The 11,247-nt window shown below is 40.2% G+C and overlaps 1 protein-coding gene across 8 annotated transcripts in view; it reads right to left on the bottom strand.

The window, feature by feature from the left end:
- Positions 1 to 2,370: 2,370 nt before the first annotated feature.
- The window catches only part of eif4g1b (eukaryotic translation initiation factor 4 gamma, 1b), a 36,892-nt gene continuing 28,015 nt past the window's right edge, over positions 2,371 to 11,247 (bottom strand). For 7 of the 8 annotated variants that reach the window (XM_032590634.1, XM_032590635.1, XM_032590636.1 and 4 more), the window contains 16 exons: positions 11,038 to 11,184; positions 10,602 to 10,838; positions 10,383 to 10,487; positions 7,856 to 8,149; positions 7,673 to 7,784; positions 7,473 to 7,578; positions 7,112 to 7,365; positions 6,881 to 7,008; positions 6,558 to 6,730; positions 6,053 to 6,178; positions 5,877 to 5,958; positions 5,600 to 5,698; positions 5,031 to 5,162; positions 4,692 to 4,773; positions 4,472 to 4,612; positions 2,371 to 3,802 (listed from right to left, as the gene is read on the bottom strand). In XM_032590634.1, coding sequence (XP_032446525.1) covers positions 3,621 to 3,802; positions 4,472 to 4,612; positions 4,692 to 4,773; positions 5,031 to 5,162; positions 5,600 to 5,698; positions 5,877 to 5,958; positions 6,053 to 6,178; positions 6,558 to 6,730; positions 6,881 to 7,008; positions 7,112 to 7,365; positions 7,473 to 7,578; positions 7,673 to 7,784; positions 7,856 to 8,149; positions 10,383 to 10,487; positions 10,602 to 10,838; positions 11,038 to 11,184 — 2,400 coding nt within the window. In that variant the 3' untranslated portion in view covers positions 2,371 to 3,620. The remainder of the gene's footprint in view (positions 3,803 to 4,471; positions 4,613 to 4,691; positions 4,774 to 5,030; positions 5,163 to 5,599; positions 5,699 to 5,876; positions 5,959 to 6,052; positions 6,179 to 6,557; positions 6,731 to 6,880; positions 7,009 to 7,111; positions 7,366 to 7,472; positions 7,579 to 7,672; positions 7,785 to 7,855; positions 8,150 to 10,382; positions 10,488 to 10,601; positions 10,839 to 11,037; positions 11,185 to 11,247) is intronic. The other variant, XM_032590632.1, reaches the window with a different exon arrangement.

The following is an 11,247-nucleotide window of genomic DNA, read 5'->3' as shown; positions in this document are numbered from 1 at the left end:
CTGACTCCAGTCCAAGCAGAAACAATCTTTTTGATTAAAAAAGTTACAATTATTTTGAATTGCAAATCTAAATCTGCCTTGGATGTAAATAATTTTGGGTTAACTGTATATACGAATAAAAAATAATCCAGTACACAGTGCAGGCCTAATCATAACATATACACATTTTACAAAAAGGCAGAAAGCAGACCAAATAACTCCATAATTCATAACTCCAGTCTGGTGTGGGCCAGGACTGGTGGAGAAACGCTGAGCTTCCTCTGGGAGTTTACATGAATCAAAGACAAATAGATGGACCTATTAGGTGGAAACACAGGAGTTCAAATCCGAAAATTCACATCTGTCTTATGGGAAAACTGCAACTAAAAAGCTCAGCTTTGCTTATGCACATCATGGGTTGTTTTAGTCAATGGATTATGGAACCCAATGAACGGTTTTGACCACAAAGTGTTTAAACACTTATTAGGCTCACACTGTACCTTAGGGAGTTATGGACGCACAGCCAACAAGTATTCCTGCTTACCATGCTGAAGAATTGACTTTGGTTTAGTAGCAGTTGTCTGACTGGTCTCTGCTCTAGTCCACACTGTGTTGTTGCATCAAGTCAGTTCTGTAACAGCAAACATGCAAACCAAATAAAACTGCAGATGTAGATGAAAACAAGGAAGAAAAAGTTCTCCAATTAAGGGAATGCAAATTGAGGACTGCATGTGAAGAATGGGAACTGAAAACTTACCATTTATTTTAAGAATGTCAGAGTGTAAGCACAGAAGCATAAAACGAGTGGTCCAATAAGTGATTAAGGGCTACAAGTTTGGAATAAATGCTTCATAGTGGTGATGTCATTTGGAAAAACTATTTAATGTCTTTTCCTGCCACAAACCAGCATGATTCAGATACAGGATCTGAATCATGCTACCCAGCTCTTTCTCAGTCTATAGTTTTGTTTCTGTAGCGAAGGAAACGAGCCAGGCGACTGCAACATCATGAGCTACAACTCAGCAAGACTGGTAGAGTGGTCAGTCTTTCCTCTGCCTACATCCCCCAGAATACTGCGTGGTTCTGGATAGTAGTTCAGTGAATATTAATTTTCTTTAACCCAAAGCTTTAGTTTTAGGCCTTAGAAGTTTTGGGTATGTTGAAATATGTTGAAGTTTTTATTTTTATTTTATTTTATTCCTAAATGGGATTTTTCCAATGAATTGGGAGAAACACAGCAAATGTGAAAAATCATATTTTGCAATTTGATATTGAAAAACATGCAGACCACTTCTGCACACCATTGCAGAAGTGGCACCATTGCATTAGAAACACCAACGGTTTCTAATGTTTAAGATTAAAAACACAGGATCAATGCAGCAATTTATACATATAAAAAAACAGCGGTAGTCTAAACTCGTTAGCTGTTGGTTCACAGCTCCTGTTGCGATGGTAATTTTGGCTTCACATCTTCAGAAAATCAAATTAAAATCTGTTAAACTGAAAACTACTGGAGCCAAATGATTGAAACAAAGTAAGGTTTGATTTCTACAAAATGTCACTTCTACAAATGTCTTATGTCCTTCAGAAATAAGCAATTTCTAATAAAACTAGAATTTAAGTCCCCCTTTACATTAAAAGTGAAATATCCTCACCAGAATGACCTTAGGCCAGGGTTGACATGGGTGTAAAATAGCTTTAAGGAGGAAAGAAATGGCTGCACTTAGGAAGAAAATGACAAAACATCTGATTAACCCACAGACTAAATTTGAAATAAAATATACAACATGCCTAATTATATGTAGAACAAACCTAGGTTTTACATTTATGAATTATTGACACATTGTTATAAAGAATAGTGGCACATATGGCTCTTGTAATAATTGTAATTACAATTGCTCAGGCTACTTTCATTTTAGTCTCACGAATAGAAAATTGCACAGCTTGAAGCCCAAAATGTTAAACTCTACAATCAAACTCTCTCTTTCTTGGCCGGCCTTCCTCTTCAACAATCTTTTCCTCAGCCAACTTATAAAGCCAAATGCTAAGGGGATTTTTTTTTTTGGAGTTCCCCAGGAGTTCCAGCAACAATTAGTTCAGTGAGGAACCAAAACACAGGGGTGACGTAACAGACGCTTTGGCCATGTTTTTTCAGACTGGTGGTCCAAGTTAGCTGTTATACAAGCTCTCCCACTGACGGCAACTCTGCAACAAGAACAAATCCAGCATCTTCTTTGCAATCCAGCAATAATTAATAGAAGTTTTTTAGTTTTAGACGCAATGTGGGGCTCAAACCCAAACCTCATGTTTCTCTGCAACAAAATCAAAGGACATAAGCTCCAAGGTTTGAGCAGCAAAAGGAAGAATCATCAGCTTTCAACTGCAACAAGATCCATTTTCATTTTTCTTTAATTAAATATCTTTTTAATAAAGAAAAGCAAAAAAGTATTTACACATTTTCAATTAAACTGTAATCAGTGGGTTGGATAATTACAAGCACCTTCTGCCAGCTGAGGAGAGAAAAATATAAATACAGGGAAAAACTGAAGCTTCATTTCAGAGGAGAGGGGTTACATTAGCATCTTTTCTTTGAAAAAACAGGAAAAACTAGCCATCTTGTATTTACAGAGCTCTCCTGAAATTCCACTCATGGAAGCAACAAAAGGCCTTAGAATTTACAGTTAAACTTTTTTTTTTTCGTATAAGTCCTATCTCAAAGTGATTTTGTTTTCTCTATAAGCTTTATTGAAGTTTTATTTGATATTTTTCTTTTTAAAATCCGATGACAAGCTCTGGAGGGGATTGCAGCTGCAAACCAGCTCTTTCTCAGTCCATGGTTTTGTTTCTGAAGCGAAGGAAACAAGCCAGGCGGCTGCATCGGCAGGTCGGGATGCAGGTTCAGCGGGTCGTTGCAGGAAGCATTGTTATCCTCCCGCCACCAGAGGCGCAATAGAGTCCATCAAATCTTTCCTCAATGATACTGTCCCGTGTCAAGCCTAATGTTCAGAACCGTCGCTGAAATGTCTGAAATGTGCCAGACGTCCCTCGCCGCTTCTCTTTGTAGTTTTGTTATTTTATTATAAAAAAAAAAACACTCGATTCACTCAGCCAACACTGGAAATAACAAAAAGCTACTCATCTACATAAGCCCACCATGCAGATCGGACGCACTGAATGGCTGCGGCCGGCCTACATGATAAAAAATGAATTCATCAAAAATATAGATGGGATCAACATTTCGCTTTTCTCTTTAAACGCTTATTAGGCAAATACGATTTGAATAGTGTTGCTGTGTTGAGGAAAAAGCCATTCGCAAACAAGCTCAAACATCACTACAGCATCTTCAACAGCTTGTAACAATCATCTCTCATATATCCTCTCTATTTAAACCTGTAGTTTTCTTATCAGAAAAAAAGACATTCTGTTGCTGGGGTAATTACAAGAAACCCCAAAAAGAAAAAAAAAAGGAACAAAATAAAATGACCGAATGTTCGATCCATAATACAATCTCTCCCATTTGAAGAATTTTTTTTCTCTTTTTTTCGGTTTATGCAGAAGGTTTTGCCCCATCAGGCGCTTCTGAATCGTCCATGAAACTTTCCCCACCCTTCCAAGGAGCCTCCAGGTTCCCTGAAGCATTCTTAACTGTTATCGGATTCGTCCTCCGCTTCCCGGAGCCACGTGAAGAAGGCAGTGACGGACTTGAGGGCCACTCCCTTGCCCTGCTGCTCGGCGGGGTCTTTGCTCGACTCCCACTTGTAGAAGGCTTCCTCTTTGATCACATCCTCATCGTAAAGGGTGTCGAAGAACATCCGAAGCAAATCTGATGGAGGGTAGACATAAAAAGTTGTCAGAACCAAAAGTGTTGGAAGTTTAACTTTACATTTAGAACTGGGAACAAATATTGGATGCAAAAACATTCATGACCTTGAACCTTTTAGTGTTTAGTCACAAGACAACCACAAATTTATGTGAGGTCAAGTCATGCATAAATGACGTAGAAGTAAAGAAATACAAATCAAGAGTTACAAAACTGGTTAACTCTTGATAAGTTGCAGAAATCCACAGCTCAGGTGATAATGAGGAATTTACTCCATAAATCTGGTAAAAAGGAAACTGCTTATCCTCACTCTGAAAGGTGATGTTAGAGGGCAGAGTTGATGGGAAAACCTGAAACCACTGAAGAATCTATGACAAGACTTGTTCTAAGATGCTTTCAAATGAGCTTGAGCTATTTTTCAAATGATAGGCATCCAAGTTTTGACTCGGGGTGATACAAAATACAAAGTTTCGTCACCCCTTTTAGATTTTTATTTGTGGGGGGAAAAAAAGGATATTTTCCATTCCACTCTACAATTTTGCACAATTTTACAAATCCTTATAAAATCTTTTGAGGTTTGTGGTTGTAATGAGACACAATGTTGAAAAATTAAAGGGGTAGGAATACTTTTGTAAGAATAAGCGGTAATGAAAAATAATTTGAGGAGCTTACTGGCAGGCTGCTCCATCTGCACCATCAGGGCCTGCAGGCCGTAGAGAGCCTGCAGCTCCCTCTGCTCGTCCTTCAGGTACCTCTGCAGCAGTTTGGCCCTCTGCTTGATTACTTCACCGTCCACTTTGTATGGGTTCTCACCTGAAGGGGAAACAAGTTCAGGGGTTGGCTTAGTGGGAATTTAAACTCATCGGCTTGTTTAGAATAGTTCAGTACTCACAGATAATGGCTGACTGACAGACGCAGGTCATCAGTGTCCGGACAAACATGCTAGACGACATTTGTTGCTCATCTAGATTGGCCTACAAAGAGAAATAAATATTCATCCACAGATGAACCAAAGTGATATAAATGCATATTTTGATAGAATAACCCTGCTGACTTAAAATAAAGAAACATGTTCAAAAAACTAAAGTGAAAAATGAATATTTTGGTGGCCCTTCAGGATCAGGGCTCTTTTCTCCACAGCATATTAAAACATAGCAGCATTTACACTACTGTCTTTAAAAACAAGCCAGAGAAGACTAGAACTGAAATCAAGATGATGCTGGACACGAACCTCGATCCAGTCAAAGATCCTCTCATTGTCCGCCTTGTCCTGATGAAGTCTGTCCAGCTGCTTGGTCAGCTCTGCTGAGCTCATCTCCTTCCTGCTCTTCTCCGACTCTTCGCCCAGAGTGAACTCAACGTTCTGCAGAAAGAATAACGTTATGGTCAGCATGCGCTGTCAGGGTTACAGAAGAGTTCGCCTCATGACTCCAGTAGATCGCAGTGGAAACACTGCGAGCTGAAACCACAAACATTAGTCACATAAAATGGTGGAGTTAATAACTCAATGTTTACATATATTACTATGAGGAGCATGAAGTTAAGAGCTAAGACTTACACAGAGATAACCAGTTATCTATTTATATAACCTGATAAGATCCTCAGATCTTCTAAATTATTCAATTACTTTATTATTGAAGCAGTGAACAACAAAGCTGTTCTGAGAAAAAAAAATCAGATCACAAAAGACCATACAAACAGTTTGTGGCTACATGTTAACAAGAAATGCACCATTTAGGTTTTTATCGGCTGATACCAATTTTCTCTGAAGTTTGATGATGATGCACTGATCAGACTAACCTTCTCTGTCACAAACTTGTTAACGTCCACGTCTTCAGGCAGGAAGTCTGTCCACCGAAGGCCAGCTTCTCTCCACATGGTGCCAGCCTTTTTATGGCTCTGGTGAAATCAAGATGCACATGTTTTTTTGAAGTGTAATTAAAGATTTTACCAGGACTATTGTTCATAGATACCACATTGACACCAGTTTACAGTGCTCAATCACCTGTTTTAGTTTACTTTGACCAGTGTATGTTTTTATAGTTCGTACTTCGGAAGGCGTATATGTAGCTCTTACCATTTCTTTGCAAAGTAAAGTGAGGATGTGGACCAGCAGGACTCCAGCTTTGGCCATTGGGATCAAAGGCTTAGAGATCTCCCTGCAGAGGTCAGCAGAACATTAAAAACATTAAAAAATACAACAAAAAAGTCCCAAAGGTTATCAAAAAATATATAAATAAGAGCGGTTTTTACCCGAACAGTTCTCCCATGGGAATGCCCCCCTCATGCAGCATGGGAGTGATCAATTCTGCCAGGTAGAGAAAGATGTGGGGGATGTCTATTGCCATGTCTTCAGCAACCTCCAGAATCTCCTGAAACCTGGAGGCATGAAACACATCACATTGAAATATAAGTTTATTTAAGAGGAAAATAATAAAGCTAAACATTCTAGAATAAGGATGAACTAAGTAAAAGCAAAATTTAACAATCCTCTCTAAATAACTTTAGATTCTGAGGAAATAGTCCAGCTAATGTTTTAGTCGGATCACTTGCAGGAACCAGTCTTGGGTCTTTCAGTTTGGTGGACATCTGTTTTTCCAATTTTTCAAAGCACTCAGCCTCAACTGTCAGTGCATCTCTAATCAACAGAATAAAGCACCATGTTGTGGAACTGAGGTGATCCTTTGCATCTGTTTTATCTGCAGATTTTAAAAATCAAACCGAAATAACTTTAACTGCTAAGCTTCTTCATACGGACCCTTTATAGTACTGTTCTGTTGGGAGGATGCCGGTCTTAATTAGTTGGTGCAGCAACTGGCCCATGTGCTCCCTGGCGATGGTGCTGCGCTCTAGGGTGGACTCCAGTCCGTGCCGTACGAACACAAACAGCAGCTCAGCGCTGTCCATCTCCCGCACACACTGCAGGGCTTCCTGTTGGGACACCCATGAATAGAGCTGATAAGGACATATTTATTTTTTTTACAGCATTTCTAAAATGTAACAGAAGTTAAATTGGAAATATTAAAAGATACAAATGAAGGAATCCAGTTTATATGACAAAGGTGTGCTGTGTTGCAGTACCTTCATGTCGTTGATGTGGAGGTACTCCTCTATGATGGCTGCCGACTTCTTTTCTATCTCGGCAACGGTCAGCGCAGGCTTAGCAGGGGTCTGCTGAGGTGGAGGAGTGGCAGCTGCCTGCCGCTTCACTGTTTATACACAGAACAGACGCATAAATAACCAAAATACTGAATACCGACTTCACTGGCAGAATATCACAGCTTTCTCTCTCATTCTCCAACACATCGTCACCTTGCTCTTTGCTCCTGGCTCTCTCGCCACTGCTTCGGTCTCGCTCTTCGGTCACGCTCGCCACTCGGCGGACCGGATCAGTTGAGCTGCGTTGCTCTCTTTCCCAGCTTCGTTCCTCTTTCTCCCGGCTGAAGCTCCGTTTGGTGACCTGTATCCGGTTTCGGTCATCTCTTCGCTCATCCCTTCTGTCGAAGCGATCGCCACCTCGATCGGAGCGGTCGAAGCGGTCGCTGCGCTCTCGACTCGAGCTGTTTCTGTCCAGATTACAGTTAGAGAAAAATTATACAAACCGCTCAGTCCTACACTGCTCTTGTTATTTAAGTATGAACTAAAGACTTGGGTAGCAGGAACTGTTGCTCACCTCTGAGGAACCCTTCTCTCCAACTCTTGCGATGAGGATGAAGGCTGCTGCAATGCAGAAAACCTATTCAGAGTGCTGGTGGCTGGACGGTTTCCAGACTCTGAACCTGGAGATAAAGTGAACATGAGACAAGAATCCACTTTAAACTTGAACGTACCTCGGATTATTAGATGCAGATGTCCCTTTTATAATCAACATACCAGAATCTGAAGGTTTGGCACTGGTGCCACCACTGCTGCCCTTCCCCCAGCTGCCCCAGGTGCCCTTACCACCGGGGGCGAGTAGCTGATTGTTGAAGTCAAGAACAGGAGTCTGAAAATAAGGGAGCTGATTGTTAAACTTTAGTTGTGGAGCGGCATAAACTTTACAGAGCTTAGACTTACCTTAGTGATTTTACTAAGGCGAGAGGTGTCGATCGGTCGGTTCTTGGAGATGGGGACTGTGTTCCAGCCCTCATCCTGAGGCAGAGCTCCCCGGCCTGGGGTGTGAGGACCACCTCGGCCTCCGGAACCTCTTTCCCCCATTCTGCCTCCTGGGCCTCCTCCACCAGACTCCTTCTTGGAGATGAGAGCCTGCTGCACCTTCATCTGCTCCCGGTGTTCCTCCATCTCAGCCTCTTTGTGGATCTGGTCGATGGTCTTAGGGCCCTGGTCGCCTCTCCGGGGTACCCAGTTGTTCTAAAAGTACAATACAAAGCATTCATAATTTTATAACCAAGCTTTAAACAACAGCAAAGAAGGCTTTGATGCACCCAAATCAGCTTCTATTTAATTTATTAAATTTGACTAAAGAAATATAGCGAGTATTTTTAGAGAAAGTGACTCAAATCTTGTTCTTATAATAAAATTGTTCAATCAAGCACAAAAGTATTTAAAATCAAATGCCCTTTATTTAATCGAGACATGCAAAATATATTTTTTAAAGTTTTGGGTCCACAATGAATAACATTCAACAAAAACCAACAAAATCTGACTAGTTTACTTGCTTAATTTTTATTTGGTCAGTGAGAACTTTTGACTCGTCGATTTTGACCAACGTAACAAAGTTTGGACACTCCTACTCTGGAGCTTTTTCATGCTTAAATTACTATCGCTCTTTACTAAAAAAAACCAACCCATATCATATCTTAACAAGACAGTATGAGTGTTTTTCTGCTTTTTGTTGGCCATTCCTATTGCATCCAAAGACTAGATCATTATGAAAACTGTCGACCCCACATGCCAGACAATTTCAAACCCACAATGTGACCCCCGTCATATTCCAACCACTGGTAGTAGTGTCTAATGAGTCTACAAGCATTCCATGTCTGGTACACTTTATTCACTGTTTTGACTGCCTGTCAGGCAGTCAGAAGACAATGCTTCACTCATGGTGCCGACACTAAAGCTCTCTTTAGTGTCGGAAAGGATATCGGACATTGAAAATACTGTGATAAATTACAGCTGGAAAAGGGGTATGACCACATAAGTTATACTTCAGCATACTCCTTTTCAGACTCATAATCACCGATGTGATGTGTTTTTTTATTGTTTTTGTTTTTGTTTTTTTTTTGTTTGTTTCTTTTTTAAAAGAAATATATTATGTACTTTGTGTCGTTTACACTGTCGGTGAAAGGTTTGTCTGAAATAAACTAAACTAAAAAAAAAAAAAAAAAACTCTAGTGAACCAAATCACATATGCACTGAACCGTTTCTTCTTTTTTTGTCAGTGAGTGTATTTTTTTAATGACTGAATAATAACTTACAAGAAACAAGAGCTCAACCACCTAACCCACCAAGGAGATGAAAAATCCCAGTATTTATATTACAGAGTAAAATGTACCAGTTTGACTTAGAGCTGCTCACTGTGACTTATAAAAGCAGAAAACCTGCAGGTTTTGTAGAACTGAAGATTCAAAACGCTGAACAAATGAAGTGGCTTCACAAAGTCCCTTTCAAATAAACTGGACATCAAAACAAACCAAAACCAGATATAAACAACAATTTATGGTGAGTCCATATAAATATGTCAATACTAATCGGAGGATTAGTTGATTAATCCCATATGAAATTAATCAAAAATGCAAACAGAAAAGATCAGTCTGTTGTCTCAGCCTATGGCACAGAGTAGCTCTGAGTTCGGGAGCTGCCCTGCATTAAAGAGCTGAGAAAAAATATTTCTCTCTAAGCCCTCATATGAGACTTGCACAGATCAGGGCTACAAGACCAGTGCATATGTCTGTAGGACTACATTTAACACCACACACACACAAAAACCAAACAATAATTGCATGTTTGACTCGCATGCAAAATTTTCTTTCAGAGATGCCCTGCTTTCCATTAATCTAACATCAACCTTCCTGTTTAAGCAGAGACATAAGTTCGGCATGCACCACAGCAAATAGTCCATCTGGTTGCAGATTGGATGAAAGATCACATTCAGGATGCACTGATAGTTTTCTGGCCAATCACTGAAAAGCCTGAATTTCCCATTACAGTTTTGGCCGATACTGATGTTTTTGTCTGAAAAGTAGCTAAATATAGCAACAAAATCGCTAAGCTGGCAACATTGGGTTGAGCAAAAGAGGACAGTGGTGTATTTTCAGACCTTTGCAGTGATTAGGACCGGTTTCACGTGCATCAGCTGACTGCTCAAAATGGAGTAAATGGGGTCCGATTTATCAGTGCACCTCTAATCACAATCCATCATGTTCTGAATCCAACAGAGTGATTGTATTATGATTTCCTAAACTGGACCAGAATGATATGTTTAACCAAGTGAACCTATTAGGAATGAACAATAGATTGGGACTAATATCGTTATGCGTTGACCAGAACAAGAGTGTTTATAATCTCACTTAAAAAGAAAAAATAACAACTCATCCAAAAATTTTAAAAAATCAATATTCAGAACGTCTGTGTGATGATTTACCCGTCGGAGGTCCAGCACATCTTGTAACATGAACCGGATCCTGGAGGTGGTCTTCCTCTCCTTTATTATTTTCTCCATCTGATTGAAGTACTGGTCCATCCGAGGCTGAAGAGAGGCAGAGAGGCTTAGTAAGCTAACTATTTTGTTTTCCCCATCAGTATGTATGTTGTGTGAGGAGGTTTGTCAATGTAAATCTTTACTTTGTGTGTTTTCTGTTACCTTGGCTTTCTCAAAGTCCAGATCCTTGCCAATGGTGGACAACAGTCTGCACAGGCACTCCAGTGACTCCTCGTCGTGGTTTTTGAGCAGCTTTACAATGCAGTCGTGCATGATTACCTCTGTGAGCATTTTGAGCTTGAACAGTTCACCGATGAACTTTATGTTCCCGAGCGAGCGCCGCCTGGCCTTGTCTTTAGCGTCTTCCAGCTCCTCGATTAGCCGCTGCTTCACCTCGTCCTGTTGGAAAAACATCAACAGAAAAAAGAGACAGGATAAGAGTGGAACTTTGACAAAGGCTAGCTGCAACTACCTGAGCCTTTAAAATGTTCTTGAGAAACATCACAGCATGTATAAGAATACTTCTTAATAAATCTCTGACATCTATTTGTATCCCTTTAAGTACCTAATGCTTTAAACCATGATCTAGTAACTTTACCCCTGAGGCAGCTTCCAGCTCCTTCTGCTTCTTCTCAAAGATCTCATCATCATCTTTATCCTTCTCAAACTCCTTCTGGCACCGATTTAGCAGCAGCTTGCGGAAATTCACAGTGGCACCAGGCTTATCTGGGGTTATAACTTTCAGCTGAAAAGAGCAGCGACAATAAAGGTTAGAAAAGCAAGAAAAACCAAACCCTAGTTCTGACAC

This window comes from Xiphophorus hellerii, chromosome 18 (genome assembly GCF_003331165.1).
Source record: "Xiphophorus hellerii strain 12219 chromosome 18, Xiphophorus_hellerii-4.1, whole genome shotgun sequence".
In the NCBI taxonomy this organism is placed as follows: Eukaryota; Metazoa; Chordata; class Actinopteri; order Cyprinodontiformes; family Poeciliidae; genus Xiphophorus; species Xiphophorus hellerii.
This window is presented reverse-complemented; position numbering and strand designations above follow the sequence as displayed.